At 38.8% G+C, this 23835-nt stretch overlaps 1 protein-coding gene across 1 annotated transcript in view; it reads left to right on the top strand.

Annotated features, from left to right (window-relative positions):
- BMERB1 (bMERB domain containing 1) overlaps nt 1-20252 on the top strand; it is a 162387-nt gene extending 142135 nt beyond the window's left edge. The window contains exons 4-6 of the mRNA XM_075179772.1: nt 14404-14518; nt 16106-16188; nt 19302-20252. Coding sequence (XP_075035873.1) covers nt 14404-14518; nt 16106-16188; nt 19302-19414 — 311 coding nt within the window. The 3' untranslated portion in view covers nt 19415-20252. The remainder of the gene's footprint in view (nt 1-14403; nt 14519-16105; nt 16189-19301) is intronic.
- The last annotated feature ends 3583 nt before the right edge of the window (nt 20253-23835 follow it).

The raw sequence follows: 23835 nt of genomic DNA, 5'->3' as shown, positions 1-23835 counted from the left end.
TCATTGACCTGTTTGGGTACTGTGGAATAAGTAAAACACAAAGGTAAAACAATCTATACTCCCATCATTCTTAAAGTGCTGAGTTTTAAACAATATTGCTATCTGAGTGGTCAAAATTGGGAGTAGAAGCATTTTACTTAAAACACAATATCATCATCTCATTCTGCTGTTTCTTTTATTATTGTTGTTCATCTCAGATACATTTAATATGTATTAAAAGGGATGGATGAAATAATGCTTGATGTAAAACAAATTTTAAGTAACAGTTTGCGATATAAAGTACTGTGAAACTGGGCATTTTTACTATAAAAGGTAATGCCTAAAAATATAAGAGACAATAAATTCATAGTAACTATAAATCGCAAGCCACCAAAACACATACTCAAAAAGTTAAGGTCATAGGGCCTGATTCATTAAGGAAAGTTAAGCAAAAGTAGGTAAGCAAGGCAAAACCATGTTGCATTGGAGGGGGAGGTAAATGTAAAATGTGTGGCAGATTTATAGTTGGGGTAGGGCATGTCCCAGATCAACTTTAAATTATAGTCTACAAAAAAAGCTATCAAGTATTTGTGTGTTACATGAAAAAACAGCCAGTATTTTCCTTATGTGCAAAATAATAAACTAATTTGCACCCATTGTATTGCAACATGGTTTTGTCCAGAAAACTTGAGTAAGAAAACATACTCAATTTTTTGCTTAACTTTCCTTAATGAATGGGGCCCATGTGCATGTAATACAATTAACTTCCTTTATAGTTACTATAATTGCTTTTATTAAATGAATAGTAACAAAGGGGTACAGTTGTGAAAAAGGGTATTTGGGGGATAGCTTAATATATACATTGACAATATGTAGTTGTCTAAGAACATATTAATATAAATCATTTCATTACAATTTAGTAGTTATAACCCAATATAATGCTATAAATAGTGTACAAGGCTTATAACACATTTGGCTTTTCCAGTGTGCCATCTCTTGAGATCTTTTAGATCAGGCCTTGCCAACCTGTGACTCTCCAGGTGTTGTGAAACTACAAGTTCCAGCATACCCTGCAAACTATTGGCTGGATGAGCTTGCTGGGGTTGGCCAGGCTTGCTATAGATAAAAGATATTGCCTAGGTAGTAGCAGTTTAGGGAAGAAATTAGGACAGGTACTACAAGGGATTAGTGGCAGGTGGAGAGTTAATAATGGAATATACTATATTATAAAAAAAAAATGTTTGCTGAGCATGTTGAGCACTATACTATGCCTAATTTCATCATCATCTATTTATTTATATAGCCCCAGTAATTTGGAAGATCTTCAAGAAGTAATCTGCTTGTCTGGAAACAAGTTTTTATTTGTAATTTAACAGAGATAGGAAGTGTTTTGATGCAGCTCTCCCACATTTCCCAAACAATTTGGACTCCAGTCTCTCTGTGAAAAGTTGTTTTCAGCCATTCCATCTTAGAAATAAAACAGAGTTTTTCTATGCACAGGGTGATTAATGGTGGGCTCTGATGCAGTTCTGGAGAATATTTTTTTTTGCTGCTTTCTGCCACCTTTTGTGAATTTTGCTTCTGTGTTGAGAATCCATAGAAAGGCCCATTCTGGTGAGAGGGGTACAAAGTTTAAAGATGCGCAACTGCATAGGTCTTGACTTGGATGCAAAATATTTCTATTGTTGGATAATCCCACAGAGAGTGATAAAGAGATGCATCTGTACATGTGCATTTCTGGCACTGAGGCAAGGGTTATAGTCTAGTTAAATGACTTTTAGAGGGGGGTAATTAGCTTTTGTAAAATATCCTTTAATGCATTTTCCTATACATTTTGCCGATATGGTTGTAATTTATTATGCGAGAAAGGGGAACTGTAATAGTCATTGAGAGTTTCCAGTTTTCCTGTTGCAGCTAAAGTGAGGAGTGCAAATAACCATATATAGATAAGAGATTGCTTTTGATAGGATTTGTGTGCTTTGAAGTCAAGTTGATTGTTCCACTCTGTGGCAGATAGGACGGGCAAAGCTTTGTGTATGTAATGTTGTGTTAGTAAGATAGGTTACAGGGATTCATAAATTCAAATTTAAAAGGACCTGTTGGTTAGTGGTTTTTTAGTAATTATTTTGTTAGAGATCTAATGGTGGTCAGACCTTACTGTACCCAGATGTTGAAAGGATAAGCAGCATTTCCCTTTTGGAACTCACTGTTGCCCAACCGAGGGAGAAGCAAGATGTCATGGTAGTTCAGGCACCGTGGTCTCCTATTTTTGGCATCTACAGAAACATTGACTGTATTTAGATGTGCAAAGCAATTGAGTGAAAATGTTGTGTTGCCTGTATAGTAGCAATGCACTGTTTTGGAAAATGGCAGCAATCTGAGGGTGTGGCCTAAACGTGCATATTATGATACCACATAGGAGACTTGTAGAAGTGTTGTAGAAGGTAGACCCAAGGAAACACTAGCCCAGTGGTTTTATAAGTAAGAATTCTGACATCAAGATCATCACCAGGAAAGGCAGATAACACATTTTGTAAAGTACTCAATTCTGATTTATTAAAAACATGATCATACAAATCAACCACTATTTTACTTTCTTTAATAAATATGGAGGAAATAGTGGGACAGTATCTTCAGTATTTCCCCCATATTTACCCACCCTGCCCTGCACGGGGCTCTATGTATATTATATATTCAAATATTTTGCCATTATGTCATTTCAATGTGTGCCAGTCTTCATTCAGTAAGGATATAGATTTGTTATATTTACTTCTGTTTCCTTTATTTTAGATTGTATATTATCATATTGATAATGCTTTTATATAATTTTGCATGTAAAATATATTTACATTTTCCATGTTTGCCTTTTTGATTTTCACTAGCAAGAAAAGCAGCCTTCATTGGTAGGTTATGCCACCGTCCTCGTCAAACAATGAGTTGGGCTTGCTTTGTACCTTACCTGCAGTGTCTGGTATACATAGAAACAACTTCTTACCCAAAATCACATATCACATAAGCAAATATCACCACTTATATATTGGAAACATTTAAAAGCTCTGTTATATAAGAACTTGGTGTTCTAAGTTGTCCTTTAAGTGATAGAAATGTACACATTTTGTACATTTTCTAAGGGGTTTAGACCTCTTGAGTACATTGAGCCTCCAACTGCCACCAAACAAATAAAAGTATTAATGTTCCATTTTTGCAGCAATCTGCCTCTGATTAGCAATTCCATCCTCCATAGAGAGCGCTGGGCTCCTGACTGAGGCTGCTCCAAATTCTTTAGGATTACAGAAAACATCATCTAGAAAATGACTGCACTAAAGCCTAATGGAAAAAGGACGAGGGAGCCAGAGGCAAATCCCATCCCACACATTCCCCATACTTCTCACAATGTCAAGCTGAGAAATAAAACTAGGATGTCAGGATTTTGTTTCATGTAGCAACATTATAATTGTGTAGGTATTAAAAGTTTATGAAGCACAGAACAGTAATAGCCTCTAGATGTCCAAAAGAACCTCTAAAGACTTCCCACTGGCATAAATTTATATGATTGCTCAATGTGTCTCAGAACCATAGACAAATTTTTGATTTTAAAATATAAATGACTGCAGTTACGATAGGGATAGTATGATTATTTTGAAAATTAATGTGTAATGGACTCATTAAGAAATTTATTGTTTATTCAGACTATGCAATAACATTTTTTATAGTTTTAAAGGACAATTATCACAAACGATGAAAACATTATATTCTTAGCATGTTCGGTGCAAATGTAGTCCACAACTGAAGCATTTGCACTGAAAACACTAATACACGATCCATTAAATCACCAGGTTAAAGATAAAATAGAAAAGTTCCCGTTGTACCAGCATTTATTATTATATGCAATATAAAAAGTATTGAGTTTATTGCCACAGGTTTGAGGTGACAAGAATCAGCTACGTACAGCTAATGGACATAGAATAGAGACACTGTTAGTTTTACTAATCCTGCGATAGTCAAATTTAGTGATCCATTCTGCCTCGAGGGGAGATCCAGATCACAGTTTCTATAAGTGACAAATACCATATACCTTTTATTAGATCTCCGTAGGTCTTGTGCTATTTTGTATTGTTATATCGAGGTCTTTCTGATATTTTTGTTTTTATATAAAGTTATTCTTGTATTGTTCAGTATGTTTGCTGGTTTTGTTTGCAGTACGTTCGATTTTAACTCAATAAAGAAATATTATACATAAAAAAAGGAAACACCTGGATAAAGGAGAGGCAACAAACATATTGAAAGGAAGTGTTTTCACACAGGTGCTGCTCATGTGTTAATCATACTTACCAAGTTTTGAATGTTGGATAACGGGAGCCAGCCAGGGGAGGTGGGCGTGATGGGGGCCCCCGTGACGTAATGATGCAAACGCGTCATTTTACAGCAGGGGCCAAGCGCTGTGATTCCCGATGAATTGCTGCGTTTTGGACCTAATTCTGCTGACTTCACTAGGAAGTGGGCAGATCCGGGAGATTGCCACACTCTCCCGGGAGTCCGTGAGACTCTCGCGAAATGCGGAAGTCTCCCGGACATTCCGGGAGAGTTGGCAAGTATGGTGTTAATAAAACAAACATCAACTAGCGGTCTGGATCATGCATAAAAATGTTGGACTGCCCTGGTTGCCTATAATCAGAACTAGCATGGCTGATGTCCCCTCAGCCATGCTAGTCCTGATTATAGGCAACCAGGGCAGTTTCACAAACAACAATGTCTAAGGTGATGTCAGAATGGAACTGAAAGAGGAACACATCATCAGCACAGTGCAAGAGGGAATGGAAACACATACTTCAGGATTGTGATATCCATGCAAAGCAAAACAACTGTAGATCAAATAACTACAATGGTTAATCTGTGGTACAGGCAGCCAGTGTCATCAAAACCCACACAAACATGGGGAAATATACCAGCTCTACTCCTTCTCAGACTAGAACACATGGCTCCAGAGCTGTGAGGAATTCAGTGTTGATAAAAGCACAGTGATGGCAGGTAAAAGAGTCCAATGAATCATCCTTCACCATCTTATGACAATGGATGAGTGCTAGTGTGGTGCCAACTGTCACAATAACACCCACTTGGGCATGTGCGATGTGTGGGTGTAAAAGGGTAAATCAAAACCAAATCACTTGGCCTGTCTAAAAACTCCCCCAATTTTTTTGCCACCATTTATATTTAGTTCCAGAGCTGAGACTCTGAGGAAGGGTTCAGTTAGTCCCCAACACTTACACTTCTCAAAAATATGTCAAATATTCTCTGCCTCTGCCATGTGAATAGGTGGTTTTGCCTAATTTGGAGATGCTGAATTTAGTGGGAAAAAAACCCCCTCAGATTATCTCTATAACATCACATTTATTAGACACACACAAATAACAAAAGCAGTATAGCTATATCTGAAAAAATAAGATAAGTAAAAATTTCAAATAATCTCTATAGAATTGAAATATTCTCATCGTATTCATTTTTAATTTTTTTTTAAAAAAAAACGACAAAAACGTTTAAAACTACAGTAACTAAACTTCAGAAACTCATAACAATCCAAATTAGCAGCAATGTAATTGTTAATAATAGATTAAATGTAAAGTTACTTTGCTTTAGGGAAATAGGATGATGACGCTTTCCGTTTGTACGGTGTCTCATTGGTCACTCTAAATAGGAACCTGCAGCAGTCCCCCAGCATTGCAGGGTCCCAGCGTCCTTGGTAGAGATGGTCCTTTGTCAGAATGTCTTGGTGAAAATGTTCCCCCTGTTAGGTGCTGATATCGTTGGTTTGCTTATTCCTTCATAGAATGGTCTTCAATTATGTAATTATGCATGTTCTAAAAGAATGTTCATTTGCAAGTTGACCTTTCACCCCTGATGAAGTGCTGTGCGCAGAACATGTTTTATTATCCTGTACTGCTGCTTGGCCTAGACCTGTGACAGTGTCTTATGAGATGATGATACAGAATAAGCCATAATTTTATCTTACCTTTGTAAGTGTGTTGGGAATTAAACACTTTGGAAACAATTCCACACACGTGTGGCCACTTGCTGTGCTTTTGTTGCTCTTTATAGTAATTCAGTATCTGACTTCTGGATCTGAACCTCTCCTTGGGACCATTTCAGGAGGATTACAGATAAGCTTTATATGATTTTCAAGTTATACACAAGTTTATAGTAGAATTATACACAAATGTCTGGTGTTGAGAAATGACTGCACTATGAGTGCTCTCTGGCTCTATTTGTGTTTTCATCTTTAGGCTGCTCCCTTGCTGGTTGGGGGTGATGAGCTGGAGTAGCTGCTATCACAATGACTTACCATCTTAGAGTACTGAAAGTTTTAGGCAGATGTGGAAAAAATGCTGCAAACTAAAAATGCTTTCAAAAATAGAAGTAATATTTTATTTTTATCAATTAACAAAATAAAAATTGAATGAACAGAAGAGAAATCTAAATCAAATCAAATAGCCCCCACAGAGACCTGATCACATCATTGAGTCTGTCTGGGATTACATGAAGAGACAGAAGGATTTGAGCAAGCCTACATCCACAGAAGATCTGTGGTTAGTTCTCTAATATGTTTGAAACATCCTCCCTGCCGAGTTCCTTCAAAAACTGTGTGCAAGTGTACCTAGAAGCTAGAAGAATTGATGCATTGATGCTGTTTTGAAGGCAAAGGGTGGTGACACCAAATATTGATTTAGATTTCTCTTCTGTTCATTCACTTTGCATTTTATTAATTGTTAAAAATAAACTATTAACACTTCTATTTTGCAGGCATTCTTACTTTGCACAGAATATATATATATATATATATATATATATATATATATATACAGGGCTGCCAAGAGGAATTCAGGGCCCCGGTACAACAAATTTGTGGGGCCCCCCCTTATAGTTGAGCATGCAAAAAAATTTTGCGCCGCCTCACGGCGGAGCAAATTTTTTCAAAGTTGTAGTTAGGCATTTGGGGGCGTGGCTAACATCAAAATCACTAGGCACTCAATTCGCCGGAGCGTCACATATGTCCAAGCACTCCTGACTTTCAGGACATCTACCACCACAGTGTAGTATACAAAGAATGCAGTGTGTACACAAACAGTTCAGTCTTGGCCTGCACCTAACATTGGGCACAACACTCACCAAAAATTGGTATTGTCCCTACTAGAATCACAACATTTCACACACTCTGCTGCTCTCTCCTACCTGTTCTTCTCACTTTCTCCACCTGTGGCTGCTGGTTTCTTTAGTTGTGGCTTGTCTGGATCCTGGAATGTTGAAGGACCTATTTGGAAAAAAAAATGGCTACACTTAGAAAATTACAGCCAGCCCCGGCGTTAAATCAATAGCACCCACAATTAATAATTAGGCATTCCTCCAGCCCCAACATTAAAATAATAGTATTCACATTTAATAAATAAACCTATTCCCTTCCTGCAAACAGCAATACCTATTTCCCGCAACCATCACTGCCATTAAATAACTCATAGTCACATTTAATAAATAGACCTCATTCTCCCCAAACTCATCCCCACATTCAATAGCCCCCAAACCACCCCATCTTAAATTAAGTCCCCACTATTAAATTGCCTCCCCATCACCCTACAAACAAAATAGCACCCATTAATTTGCCACCATCTACCTCACACTCACTACATTGCAACAAGCCCCCTGTGCACATTACTGTGCCCCTTCATCACTACACTGTGCCCCCTTATGTTCACACTGCGCCCTCCATGCTGCTTCCCCTCCTTTTTATTCACTCTGTACATTTCTCCCACTTTTTTTTCATTCTGTACATCTCTCCCCACTTTTTTTTCATTCTGTACATCTCTCCAGAGCCGTAACGAGGCCGGTGCGGGCGGTGCCACCGCCCCGGGCGCAGTCCCAAGGGGGCGCAGTGGCCGCCCGCACCGACTTCTGTGTGAGGAGTGAAAAGAAAAAAAAAAAATTAAACAGACCTCAGATTCAGACTGCCGGCCGCCCGGCGCATCCAAGATGGCGGCCGGCACCCGGCTCCACCCCCTTCTGAACTCTGCCCTCTGCCTCAGCGTCTGATGTCATGACGTTGCTAGGCAGCAGAGGAGCAGAGAAGCAGAGAGGAGCCAGGCAGCGACGGCTGGACAGGAGGTAAGTTTCAAAGCAGGGGAAGGGGGATGTAAGCTTCAATTATGGAGGGGATGTAAGCTGCAATTATGGAGGAGATGTAAGCTGCAATTATGGAGGGGAGGGGGGGATGTAAGCTGCAATTATGGATGGAGGCAGGGGGGGGGGAATGTAAGCTGCAATTATGGATGGAGGCAAGGGGAGGGGGAAAGTAAGCTGCAATTATGGATGGAGGCAAGGGGGGGGGGGAAATGTAAGCTGAAATTATGGAGGGAGGCAGGGGGGGAATGTAAGCTGCAATTATGGAGGGGGGAGGGGATGTATGCTGCTATTAGGGAGGGGGGGAATGTGTGCTGCTATTAGGGAGGGGAGGAATGTGTGCTGCATCTTGCTATTATGGAGGGGGGGGATGCTGCTATGCTTTATGAGGGATGGGGTGGTATGCTGCCATAATGTGTGAGGGAAGGGGGGTATGTATTAATATAATGTGTGATATGAGGGTAGGGAGGTTGGGTGTCTTAGTACATGGGTGGGAGTTAGGCTATTAATTTAATGGTGACGTTTAGGTGGGGGCTAATTATTTAATGGGTACTAGTTTATTTGTGAGGTGCTGGTGGGTCAATTTAATTTATTGATGGGGCTTTTTAATTTAATGGTGGGGTCTATTAATTTCAGGTGAGGTATTTATCTGTATTGCAGTCACAAGAATGCTCTCTGTATAGTATGGTGGTCATAGAAATGCTCTCTGTATAGTATGGCTGTCATAGGAATGCTCTCTGTATAGTATGGCGGTCATAGGAATGCTCTCTGTATTGTATGGTGGTCATTGGAATGCTCTCTGTAAGGTATGGCGGTCATAGGAATGCTCTCTGTATAGTATGATGGTCATAGGAATGCTCTCTGTATAGTATGACGGTCATAGGAATGCTCTCTGTATAGTATGGAGGTCACAGGAATGCTCTCTGTATAGTATGGAGGTCATAGGAATGCTCTCTGTATAGTATGGAGGTCACAGGAATGCTCTCTGTATAGTATGGCGGTCACAGGAATGCTCTCTGTATAGTATGGAGGTCACAGGAATGCTCTCTGTAAGGTATGGCGGTCACAGGAATGCTCTCTGTAAGGTATGGCGGACACTAGGAGGCTCTTTATATTGTATGTGTGTGTGTACATGTGTGTGTATATATATATATTTTTTATGTAAGTGCACATCCACATTATTTATGTAATAAATGTATTGCTATACAGCATTACACTATGTGAGTTTCTTCCTCTCCATTATCCTGAATACTACTGATTGTATGAAGCATCTGCTATTCCCATGGGGTAATAAGGCTCAACTTGATTGGTGAAGATACCGGTTATACCTACAGATAAGCTTTAAAGATCTTTTATCTGGTACGCATATTATATTGGCACGGCGCTGGTGTTCTAGAGTGGTTCCTCATTTCCTTCTTCCTGTTGATCCACTATTATTACCTGAGTGTCTATATCTATTTAGTGGTTAAGATTCTGACTTTTGGTATACCTTTCTGTATTTTTATATACAGTATTATACTATTTGGCGCCCCCTCCCATTTGTTTTGTGTTATATATATATATATATATATATATATATATATATATATATTATATTTAGTGTGATGGTGACAAGGGGGCACAATGATAGAGATGGCTCCATGGCACGGTGTGATAAAGGAGAAACTGTTATGGAGAGCACAGTGGGATGAAGGGGCAGTGTGATACAGATGGTACCATTACATTTATGTTTTAATTTCAGTGAGTTTTATTTCAATAACCAATTAATTTTTTTATACAGCTAGCATGTGATAGCTGCATTTAAAGTACTTTGATTCTATGAAGGCTTATTACATAAAGATCCTTACAAAGCCAGACCAAGAATAATGGAGAGGGAGGGGGTTTCAGTGCGGTCTAGAACTTGTAAAGTGCTAGCCACGCCCCCACAGTAGGTTGACCACACCCACCCGACAATTGACACTCCCACTTAGATGGGGGGCGCCGATTCCCTGTCTCGCCCAGGGCACTAAAATGGCTAGTTACGGCACTGCATCTCTCCCTGCTTTTTTTTCATTCTGTACATCTCTCCCCACTTTTTTTTTCATTCTGTACATCTCTCCCCACTTTTTTTTCATTCTGTACATCTCTCCCCACTTTTTTTTTCATTCTGTACATCTCTCCCCACTTTTTTTTCATTCTGTACATCTCTCCCCACTTTTTTTTTCATTCTGTACATCTTTCCCCACTTTTTTTTTCATTCTGTACATCTTTCCCCACTTTTTTTTTCATTCTGTACATCTTTCCCCACTTTTTTTTTCATTCTGTACATCTTTCCCCACTTTTTTTTTCATTCTGTACATCTTTCCCCACTTTTTTTTTCATTCTGTACATCTTTCCCCACTTTTTTTTTCATTCTGTACATCTCTCCCCCTTCTTTGTCACACTCTCCCTTTCTACTTTCCTTCCCTTGACTCTCTGTTCTTTACTTACTTGTTAGTTTCTTTCTTTTCTTCTGTGTTCTCTTCTTTCTTCTTGCTTGGTCCCCTCTGCGACGTTCCTCACTGACTGTCGGGCGTGACTTGATGACGTCACGCCCGACAGTCAGTGTGAAACGAGCAGAGAGGAGGGAGGGCGGCGCGATCAGGTGAATATGTAAATTTTTTTTTTTTTTAACTATCTAGCTCCCCCCACCAACGGACGGGTCGGACACCCCAAGCCCCCCCCCCCCCCTCCCCGGGAAAAAAAAAAAAAAAAAGAAGACAAAAATAAAAAAAAATTGCAATAAAGAAAAGTGTAAAAAATAAAATAAAATTCAGCGGTGGGGGCCCGGTCCGGGCCCCCTGGCATGGCCGGGCCCGGGTAAATAGTACCCGCTCCCCCCCCCTCTCGGCGGCCCTGTATATATATATATATATATATATACATACATATACACACACAAAGCTCTACGGTCTATGGGGCAAATTTAACCCAAGAAATCTATAATCCCACCTGTGATGTACATAACGTTCAATAGCTAGTGATTTTAAATTATAATTGAAAAAAAAGTGCATTCCATCGTCATATAATCATTTAAGTAAAGAATCTCAAAAGAGAATCACACCATCAACCCACATCTGTTTCTCATTGTACTGCAACACAACTGTCTCTTATTGGTTTTTGTGAAACTAGGCTCCTACTCCCACCTTCCAAAAGACATAAAAAGGAAGCAAATTAGTGGGTTTCAGTTTATAATTCTATCACATAACGTTATATTCCACTACCCACACCATAAAAGTAAAAGAATATATATTCAATCATCAAACACTCATTAGAGGGTTCCTAATTTATCCAAATGATTAAAAAATGATAAAATGTAATAATACCCTTAGGGAGGTAACCCAGAAGGGACTAGAGCCATCAACCTCATTAACACATGTCCAATTCATCTTACTGAGCCACAACAGCCTCTCATGGGTTTTAGGAAATTTATCTCACAGTTAACAAAAAATACACATCTTTCAAAAGACATAAAATTGTAAACTAAGGCATTCAAACTTATGATCTTGACATCCACATAGTACATGTACATCTATTCTCACAAAACCTATTCTCACTTAAACCTAATAAATATTTAACTATTAAGGGCACTGATTTTATGTAATCTCTAGCCCATTCTATATCTTATTATGCCATGTTATTTTAAATCAATTCATTCAAACCCTGTGGGTATAGTGCCCGCAGTAAAAATATCCAGAAAGCCTCCCTATTGCAAAGATTACTATATCTATCCCCACCTCTTAAAGTAGTAGGAATTGAACTACAATTATTCCATTTAAGTTACACCCATGATTTTGTGCAATGTATCTTGACAATCTATGTGCTACATTCCCCTTCATAACATTTCTTCTATGCTCCAGAAAGCTCATGTTGAGTGTTCTTGTGGTTCTCCCCACATATTAACTCCCACAATTACATTTCATCAGATATGTTACGAAAGTTGATTGGCAATCTATAATATAAATGTCTAGTGGCGTGTGTTAGTCTGTCTGTGTGTTGAAAAAATAAAACCAAGCTGCAGCGCCACCTGCTGGGCGGAGTTATACACTGACCTACTAAATTCTTAGTGTGTGTGGAAAAAAAATTCAGAAAGGGCTGAAATTTGGTATACTAAGATGTTTTTAATTTGTTAATTTAATTTGTTAATTGTTAAAAGTGTTTATAAAGATTAAAAAAAAATATATATATATATATTTCTTGAAGGAGAAGTGACAGTTGGGAGTGGTTGCCGGGGGTGACAGTGGGGAGTGGTTGGTGGTTGCCAGGGGTGACAGAGTGAGAGGAGTGTGATACTCAGGACCGCTGAGAGAGATCCCTGTGTCTGGATAGACATCTGGATAGATGTGGCGATGAAAATGAAGAATGAGGTGATGGAGAAGAATGATGAGGTGGTGACATGTGGACAAAACCACGTTAAAAAAGGGCGGGAAGTAACGCTCTTCCCCTGAGGAGGCCTGGGCTATGGCCCAAATGCATAACAAGAACCTTTTTAACACCTTAAGTAGCTTGATTTGACTAGAATGCATGAATATCATGCACGGGTTAACTTGTGAAAACATATATACTGCAACAATCTTTAAAAACAAGCACCCAAGAGCAGTCATTGTGACATCCACTGGAATGTGTTAGGAACTTGTGATCAGCAGTGTCAAACTCTCCGCCTTTAGATTGGCAATCTCTTTATTAGATCTTTCTCACATGAGTAGAACCTGACACTTTTCAAATATATGTGGAAGGAAAGAGTACATGGCATAATATATTGTTTAAAATGTGGTGATAACACAAATCTTCTTACAAACAACCAGAGTAAAATCACATTCTTAATATCCAACAGTAATTTATGTATACATACCTACCAGAGGAAGCAGGTACAAGAACGTGTTTCATCATGAAGTATTCCTGGGCGATTCCATCATAAAGCTCATTCCATCATAAAGCTCATAACAAAGCAAAATGTTTAAGCTTCCCGATCTCAAATGCCTTTCGACAAACATTGTCTTTTTTAAGGATTGATCATGTGGTGATGGGTTGCTGGTGGGGAAACAGGTTGCTAGTGTAGAATCCCCATCTCTCAAATATTTCTTTATGGAACCAGCATGCAAGGAAAAAAAAATCTAGATTTAGTTCTCTAGTCGAATAAAATGTAGGACAGTGCTTTGGCTTCTAATGTGGTTTAATATAGAGGCAGCGATAAAGCAGAAGCACAGCAAAACAAAGATTTTAGAAAGGCTAACTGTAGTCAAATGAGAACTCAGTTATGTAATTCTCTGATCGGGTGGGAATTAATAAGTAGAGGGCATGAACAGTGAAATCAATGTAAAAATGCATTATAAAATGCAACAAATATGCTAGCAAATACAAAGGAAGATAAAGCCGGTTGTTCTTTCAATGAAGTGGCAGTTGTTCTAAATCTTAAGAAAACTGTATTAAAGAAATAAAGACAGACTATATCAGAGCAGGATAAAAGAGCCTATAAAAACTACTCTGAAAGAGATTTAACAAACAAAACCTGTGTTGGACTGTCAGTAAAAAGGGTGATAAAATGTTCCTTAGATACATTAAAGGAAAACATAAAGGGAGGAATAGTAAGCTAAAAACTGAAGGGGTGGATATGTTAAAGGAGACAAAATAAATTGCAGTCTCACTATTTTCGTACTATATTTATTGTTGAAAAATCAATGGAGTCGCCAACACTAGAGGGAAAGATATACACTATTGTATTGTAGACACAAATATGTTTTCAACAGAAGAGGTGTTACTTGCACTCTCAAAATCAAAGTCAATGAATGCAGATGGTTAACATCCAAGAGTATTAAAGATAAAACTTATTTAACCACATTGTTCCTTTAATGTTATAATGTGCTGATGTTCTATTTTTTTTTAAATTACAGACATGGACCCATCACTGTTGCTTTTGCTCCCCGATAAATAGCTTCTAACAAAAATAGTGATGCATTAAATTAAGGATTAAACTCAGGATTCAAGAAACCGAATCCAAGTCTGGATTTCCTTGTGCTTAGGACACAAAGTTATTGCTCAAAATAGCTAACATTTTAATACGATTTTCTTATGTCATTGTTCACGCTTAATGTTAGCATGAAAATAAGTGTCTGGATTTGGTTTTGTTTGGAAGCATATTCAGTAAGAGGATTAAGTAGTTCAGTGTAAAAACATTTGACACTAAAATTGGAATAAAAATATACCACACTCATTTCTGTCTCATTTCACTGAACTGTGTTGCAGAGAAAGATAAAACGAATCAGCAGAAGAAAAGAGAAGATGAGCTTATTCAGAAGATTCAGAAGCTGGTACAGAAAAGAGATTTCCTTGTAGATGATGCAGAAGTTGAGAGATTAAGGTGAGGTTTCTATCGTTATGGGATGGAATCAAGCTGATTACGTTGTGTACAAAGGATATTTTTTTAGTATTGATATTGATCTGATGCAGTGTGATAGAGATTTACAATGTGCAAATGTAGTGTTATTTGGTTTTAAGCTTATTTTTTCTTGTTCTTGTCTCTATATGCCTTCAGGTTTAAGTCTACGCAATTAAGCATTTATATAGTTATATAGTTAGTAATATTGACAAAAAAGTCTATTATCTTCAGTTTCTCATGAATTCTAATTTTGAGGATATGGAAGAAGCCAAAACAAAAACTCCATGTGACATTTTCTAATTTGGTGTCACAAAAATTCTCTCTGACATCAAACACTGGCAATTGGATAGAATGTCTAAATCCATCACCTCTATAATGTAAAGAACCCCTTCCTGTGCTCTTCCATTTGTCCTCTGCATATTCCTTGGCACGAAAAGTTTATTAGACAAATCATTGTTTTAAAAAGTGGAGATGTTGCCTATAGCAACCAATCATATTCTAGCTGTCATTTATTTAGTGCATTCTACAAAATGAAAGCTAGAATCTGATTGGTTGCAATAGGCAACATCTCCACTTCTTCAAACCCACAGTTTAGTAAATCTAGCCCAATGTGTTTCTGGAACAGTCCACGGAGACACAGCGTGCTGATGTTGAGGACGAAATCTCCTCTTATTTTTCCTCACATCTCTACGAGGTGTGAGGAAATATTAGTGGAGAAACCTTACTATAATGGCCGGCAATGTGCACAGCCGGACATCGTGGTGATGTCTAGCAGCACATCATGGCCAATCTCCCCCTAAGCATTTAACAAGCCTAACATTAGATTTCAATCAAGTAGCATGTATAGCATTTCTCAGTTGAAACCATTGACACTGGCTTGATGATGTAGGGCAGGCCTGTCCAACCTGCGGCCCTCCAGATGTTGTGAAACTACAAGTCCCAGCATGCCCTTCCAGCTATCAACAGGTTGTCTACTGGCAAAGCATGCTGGGGCTTGTAGTTTCACAACATCTGGAGGGCAGCAGGTTGGACAGGCCTGATGTAGGGTCTATTTTACACATGTAACCACTAAAAAAAGGGGACATTTCCTTTAAATTTTATTTTGCAATCTTAAGGCCAATGTTGCTCATTGCCATTAAAGAATCATGTAAATGTTTATAGGGATGGTTCCAATGACCCAATACCCCTGTGAGCCTGCAGCCGGGAACGATGTCACATAGCAGCGTCGTTTAGAACCTGCATGTTCCATTTACTCAGATTCACTGAGTAGAACATTAGGGAACTAATGTGTCATCCTTTGACACCCCTGGCTTCAGAAAGCATTGACATGCAGTGTCACTGGCGTTGTCTTAACACCGCTTTGTAAGAGCCCTAAGGCAGCAGATGCATTTCTCCTCTCTCTATTTGTGGTGCGGACAGGGAATCACTTATCTTTCTTCACTTTTCTCTAGAAAGATGCCATCAATGTAAATTAACTTGGATGTTAGACAAATTGTTCTGTGTGTATAAGTACTGATTATACAAAAAGATAATAATTTTTATGTATAATGTTTAATTTTCTGCTCCCAGAGAAAAAGAGGAAGACAAAGAAATTGCAGACTTTCTTCGCATCAAATTAAAGCCCCTGGACAAAGTCACAAGGCCAGTTGCCAGTAAGTGTTTATCTGTTACACTAAGCACTGAAAGGCCATTCCCAAACATTACTAAGCACATTCTGCACAATTCTGGGATATGTAGGTTGTGATGACACATGTACGAGATATACTGCATGTATATTAAGTCTCTGTTCTGCCCAACATGTTCCAGACATCATGGTTGTTTTTCAACCTTAGTGATTCTATACACATTTTCTTTACAAGTCAATGCTCAACCTACTACCCACCCCTTCCTGGCGCTGCATGTTTTTTTTCAATGGGTTCGGAGTTGCATCATGAGATAACTAGACTCACTTTAAATATCATTCTATCCCCAGGAACAGTGGTGTGTGTCCAAGTTTTTACTAAATGTTATAGTTTATTATGCTTGTAACACAAAAGGGCAGGAATAAAAACCTCATCCAAAATTGCACTGACATTGTTGGCTACAGACTTCCATAGGGACTTGACTAAAATGTTGAAGGCGCCATTTCCTCACTTACCTTAACAAGCAGGCTGGCCAGCTGCCTCCTCTTCCTCTGCACCCATTCTGTACTTCACTTCTCGCTTAAGTATCACATACTGGCTTTGCGTTCCCCCTCTCATCTCGCTCTGTTGTATAACAGCGGACACACAGCTCTTCTAAGTTGCAGTCAGCTGACATCATCAGGACGTAGATTAAAATCAAACATGCATATTTAAACAGCATCCTGGGCACTATTCCGTGCCATAATAATTGGTCACTACCTTGCTCCAGCACACTATCCTGCTTCTCAGTGTGTTTTACTTACTAGTTATCCAGACCTTGGCTTGTCAGATTATATTCAGTACTACACTTTCTTTGGCTACCAGCTTGTTACAACAAGGGGCAAATCTGAAGACAGCAACCTGCAGACTTGCAGAAATTCAGGCCAAAAGCCTTTTCAGGAATTTGGGCTTTACTTCAAGGAGTCCATTCGACTACGCTCCTTTGTTCTGCCAGTGCAAACCTTGGTTTGCCACTGCCTCCAGATCCTGCTTCGTGACAAAGCGAGAAAGGGAACACCACCCCCCTCCCATTCTTGACACCCACCTCTCTGAGCCCAGTGAACAAAGAGAAGGAGATTGCGTATGAAACAAGAGCATGCTACCCCCCTCCCTGTTGGAGGACTGTGTTGTTATACCTCTTATTGCAGCATTCCCAACCTGCTGGGTCCTGGAATGTTGGGGCCTGTTTGTAAAATGTATAGGTACATGAATTATGGAAAGCAGATCTATATGTAAACACAGAACGTAGCACATAGCACATACAACCTTCAAAAGATCTGTACATTACTGTAGCAGGGAGAGAAACTGTCGCATATAAGGAAATGGTTAACCTCCTTGACCAGCTGAAAAATTCGGTTCCAGTAGGGTAACATGGTCTTCTGAGTGTCAGGCTACCTTTGTTACTATCAAGCAGATCCTTTATGAGGGTCCTGTTTTACATACTTTACTAGATAATTTATGCTACATTTGGAAGCCTCAAAATCTTGACACAGTCGCACATTGGAGGGAGTAGATCATCTGGTATTATATCTCTGTCGGAATCTGTGCCCTAAGGAAAACCCAGTATTCGGTGGTAGAGAAGGAGTGCCTCAAGCTCAAGTGGGCCATAGAGGCAATCCATTATTACCACGGTAGGGTACACTTTGTTGTGGTCACTGATCATGCTCACTTAAGGTTCTATGCAAGACTCAATGCTTGCCTGACAAGGTATTACGTTGTGCTCCGGCTGTTCGCTTTTGAGGTCACCATTCAGGATGCTTGCATATTAAGGCAGACATTTTTTTCCCCAAGTACGGCTAGAGTGCTTAGCTTCTGCCTCAGACCACCTTTTAATGGGGGAGGTATGTGGTAGGGCGAGAAACTGCCACATATGAGGAAAGTGTTAACCTCCTTGGAGGCAGTATCATCTCCCACCCATTCCTCATTAAGAAGGAGTTTGGGCCTATTTAAGGGCTCAAATTCAGTCTATCTGGGGAGGGTGGAAGTCTCACACATCTCCACTGAAGGATCAATATACCCTGAACTTTGTGCATAGCTCGGCACACCCACTTCACTCATTCCACAATACCCCCACATACCCCTCATTTGCTCCAAAAATCCACCACATCCTCCTATATGGTCCAAAACAGCCCCACATGCACTCAGACTCCCAGAAGTTCTCAGATACTCACATACTCCAAACCTCCCCTCACATGCCACTCAAACCTCCCTACATCCCCTCTACATGCCCATCAGACCTCCGCACATGCTTCTTACCTGTCCCTCAGACCTCCACACAGGCCATCAGATCTCCCTGAATGAGATTGATTGCAGTCAGAGCCAGCGGTGGTGTGAAAATGTGAGAAACTCGCTCCTGCATGTATCATCAGTGGGTGACGGGCAAACGGTGGCTCCAGGCTCCTTACAGGAGTACCCCCTGTACCACCCTGATGCACTTTGAAATGTTGTTAAACAATGTAACCCTGAGTAATTCACAAGCCATGTTTCAGATAATGCATAAAGTACCTATCACTACTGCTGGTTATTATTTACAACTTGATGTTACCTCTTGAAACATTAATAATTTTTCACAATATATCAGAAAATTGCAACAGCATTTAGTTCTATAATACAAAATACAAAATATATTATTGTAATATAGAACAGGGGTGGTCACCCTATGGGTCTAGATGCTATAAGAGTTCCCAGCAACTATTTTTTAGGGTCACTTGATTGTAAGATATACTGTACAATGATATCCACCTTCTTTCAGGCCCAAAATATGGCACATTGACACTTGGGAACTCTTGACACTTGGGAAGCTTAAAAAAATAAAGTTAAACACCACTGATTTCTAACACATTTTCATCTTCTCGACAAAAACAGATAGCAGGAAGTTGTATTTTCATGTAAAATAAAACAAGATACTTACTGCTATAGAAATTAAGAAGGATTACATTACGGAGGCTTAAACTTGTAAAATAAATATATAATATAATATACGTTATTTATAAAGAACTTTTGAAATTTTACAAATATATTTGTGAATGTTATTAGTAGTTTTTATATACATTTGTTTTTTATTTGTTGGTCCCTTGATAACCATCTCTTTTGGAATGTTGCAGATGCCATTCCCGAAAAGAAAACTGAACTCCCACCAACTAAACCTTCTATAACAAAAGCAGGAATGGCCATCCTCAAAGATTGCTGTGGAACCACCCAGTGCAGTGTCATGTAACGCACAGCCTCTGTTTGGACATGTGAAGGCTCCTACGAAATGATGGGTTCCTTAACAGAGGGTTCAATGCATCCAGAATCCTGCTACCAAGAACTGTACGTGCTGTAGATATTACAGTGACGCATTTACCAATAGTGTATCAATAGTGAATCCCTCGCTGTCGCATGGATCACTCAATGAGCATGTTTAAGGGGAGAGTGTATGTACCAAGATACCTACATATATTTGTTTACAGGGTGGCCAGCAGACAGTACTGATTTGTACCAGCCTGAGTGATTACTTAGTAGAAGTAGCAGTCTGTGTTCTGGTCTCCTATGAGTAATTAACATGCAGTGTGACTGAGAGTGACTAATACAGGTGACAAGCCTAAGGCCCTAGACAACTTGTTTCCTTGCAATATTTAAAATGCTGTTTATTTGCCAGTAAGACCTGTAAGGAGCTAGGTATGTGCCACCCCTAAAAAGAAATAACACAACATATTATCCAACTGGATAAATCAACCATAAATCAAGTATTGCTCTTCTTTCTTTTGTCTGCATTTCATTGTAAAATCCCTAAAAACAATTAATTTTAGCCACAGCTTCACCAATACACCCACAGTTCATAGCATCACCTAACAGAAGGGGAAAGTATAACATTTAAAGGCTTTGTAAATATGCTATAGCACATACTGTAGCAACCAAACAGACATATAGTTTGCTTGAGACTGATGAAAGTGAATGTCTGGTTGATTTCTCTGGGTTGCAGCATATTTCTGTTATTTAACCCATATTTTTAATAACCCTGTAAGTTTATAACACAATCAGTAATGTTATTAAATTATTTATATTACACCATCCATTGTGTGTATAACAACAACCATGGTCTCTAGTCCGCTCATGTAAACTATTAACGCCACCCACTTATTAAATGACCCTGAGAGGTACTGGGGCACCAGAAGTGTTCCGCTTAGGAGGTACACCCAGCCGTCTTAGGCTATATCCAAGCTGACTTTTTTTCAGATGTTTTTCAAGGCGTCTCGTGTACTTGGAATGTGCAAATGCACTACGTCTAAAATGTGCATATACATTACTGTGAGATTTAGAAAAGAATAAATAGGAGAAAAAACTATATCTGTGTGAACGTGGCCTCAATCACTCACTAACGTTCTGTGCAAATGACTTCTATGTTGTCTAAAGCAAAAAACAAACAAACTTTGACACACCTTATAATAAAAAGGGCCATATTCTCAAAAGTGGAAGAAGGAAACATTTTGTAAAATATTTCCACATAACAAAACATACTTTATAAGTCCAATTTCTCAAAAAGTATTTTGGTACTAGAGGATTACGAGACCCACTAGACTTTTTTTAAGCACAGAAAACACCCAAAATGCACAAGGCCACCAACATATTTTAATCCATGGTGGTAGTTGCAGTGTTTATGTATTGTTTATGTGCTGTTGTTGTGTGTTATACTCTTTCAGTTTCAACGGTCTTTGATTTGGTTGCAAATCTTAATTAGGATGCAACATAAAACATACTGAAAAAAGAAAAAAAGGGCATGCATTAATTGTACTGTATTTTGTCCTGTTTGTCAAAAGTACAAAAAATGCTATTGTGGTCTTCACTGTATACTGTGGCTATCTCTGAAATTTAAAATGATCAGACATTTGCTCATTCGGTTATTAGATGTAACCAATAACATGTAAAATTACATAACTATGGGTGACATTGCCTTCAATAGATTTTCCAGTTGCTTTTGTTTTTAAGCGTATTTTGATTAATTTCATTACTCCACTTTCGAGAATATGGGACACATGTATTTTACCAAGTATGTGTATAATAAAGAATATAAAAAAAATCCAGCAGTTTGTAGAATTTGTTAAGTATTTTTCTTGCACATTAAAAATCAGTGTATGTGAAAGCAGTAGGATATTTATGTCTTAGAACGTATTTTACTATAAAGTACAGTCTGTAAATGAATAAATTATTGCATCTTTGTGGCTTTCAAAATATACAGTTGTAATTTCAATTTAAATACAATGGCATTTCATCTGCAGTACTTACGCTTGAAAAAAATGAATCAGGAAGATGCTTTTGTGTTCTTATATTAAGTAAAAAAAATCCTTTTGTTTTTGTATTGTTTTATTAATGAAAGGTATGATTAGTTAGGGTATGTTAGTTCTAGGCTTTTCCGACAAACTGCATGTTAGCCTATTAGGCAACACCTATTAAGATGATGACAGACCACCTTTTCAAATATGTGCCATATCTTACAGGATACATATTCAATTTGCTTGCCTTGCAAAATGGATGTCATTGTCAAGAATCCAACAGAATTCTGTGACATCAATCATTAGGCATCATTCTTGCTGTCCACATGAGCAGCTGCAAAACTTGCTATTCACAAGTCACTTAAAGAAAAATAAATAACATATATATATATATACATATACACACACATACATGCATATATTTATTAAATTACATTGTATTTGTCACAAAAGCCAGATAGTGGAAAGGATCTTGATCTCTGCTTGAGTGACCGTTTACCCCCAGATAGGTGCGGAGTCTAACGGAGGAGATGTATTCACCAGGGATTCCCGCAAGGGCATATGGTCTTAGCTGCTCTCAACCGCAGGTTGCGGTCCTCTAGATGGCGCAGAGCAAATAATTTGGAGATCCACAAAGTAACTGTAAGGCAGAATGAAATGTAGCCTCAGGTGTAAGGGAATTCAGGAACAGGGCGGATGCTGTGCGATGAAGTATAGTCACAGGTCCTAACAGCAGAATAAGCTGAACGATGATGCTGTGAAGCGATGAGCTGCAGGACTCAGAAGGACTGAGGTATATGATAGTGTAGTAATTCAGGAACAGGACTAACTGAGCGAAGATCTATAGTCACAGGACTTAACTGCAGAGTAAGATGAACAAGTATTGCTGTGAAGCGATGAACTTCAGAGAGCAGAAGCACTAAGATCCACACAGGTGTTATAACTCTGGAACAGGACCAATGATGAGCGATACTCTGCAGTGAGGCCACAGGTCTTGACTGTGATATAAGCTGAGCAGGTAATACTGTGAAGCGATGAACTGCGGAAAGCAGAAGCACTGAAATCCACACAGGTGTTATAACTCTGGAACAGGACTGATGACGGGTGAAGCTGTAGCAGAAGAATGAATAGCCTAACTCGTGAAGACCGGAACAGGGTAAGTATGAGCACGGACAGGAGTCAGAGGAGATGCTTTCTATCAGGTAGGGAGACCTGATGATCTGACACCCATAGAAAGGAGGAGGATCCTTATAAAGGGAACTCACTGGTGATGGCCCTATCACCATGGAGCAGAGGTTTTTAAAGGTTCCCGGGATACGCATGTGCAGAATACTTGGCAAGATAGCGTCGGAGAATAGAGGAACGCCAGGCTGTACAACAGATAGGAGTAACCCACGGAAAACCCATGGATCAGAATGGGACTAAACTGGTGAGATGTGTGATTGTATTGTAGTTTTCTGGTAACCTGTATGTTGTTTCGTTGTTTTTCTTTTCTGTTTTTTTGCTGTTACACTAATTGCAAACCATTAAATGACTCCTGGCCAAAGTAGGTCACAAAAGTTAGCAAATGTAACTAAAAATTGTTTCATTCCATACTCACAAGCATGTAGTTATTATTCAAGATTGTGTTGTCAAAATAATAAAAGTGATCTTAAAACTAATTCACCAACAATTGAAAGTCCCGATGAGCATCCCAACTCATGTGTACACACCTACACAATTTAAGATCTGTGATCTTCATCTCTAATTTACATCTGCTGTAAAGATATTGTTCCATTGTTAATCATGATTTTTATGACGTTTTGAAAACTAAATCAACAGATGCAATGTGTTTTGTTAAGATAAAACTTTATCATGGGAGCATACACAGTCTTGCAAAACCAAATGGTCAGGAATTGTGTGATATGCACGATAATTGCATAGGTGCGTACCCATGTTTACCCACCAAATACCTCCAAGATGTATGAATACAGTGTTCAATAGACGGGTTGGGTACTATGGGTACCTGTATCACTTTTAATTTAAAGCAGCAATGTTGGGTTAAGTGTTTAAACACTTAACCTGCGTGGTCCTGACATTGACGTTTTAAATTAAAAGTGATACAAGTCGCAATGACGTGAAAATCTACTGATGGACACCTGCCTAGTCAGAATAACTTGGAGTCGCCAATCTGCTGCGATCGGAGATCTACAGCGTCGGTCTGGAGGGAAGTCTGCTTATATTACAATCATTTTTTCCCACATTCGTAATTTAAGTTTAGTACTTCTCGGTGTCGGAATGGTGGTAATTTTGCAAACGATTACCACCACAATAGACATTTTTGAATGTTGAATTAAAGATTTAACATTATTTTTAAATTACATTTGTAGCTACAAAAGTCAACTGC

Source organism: Mixophyes fleayi, chromosome 7 (genome assembly GCF_038048845.1).
Source record: "Mixophyes fleayi isolate aMixFle1 chromosome 7, aMixFle1.hap1, whole genome shotgun sequence".
In the NCBI taxonomy this organism is placed as follows: Eukaryota; Metazoa; Chordata; class Amphibia; order Anura; family Limnodynastidae; genus Mixophyes; species Mixophyes fleayi.
This window is presented reverse-complemented; position numbering and strand designations above follow the sequence as displayed.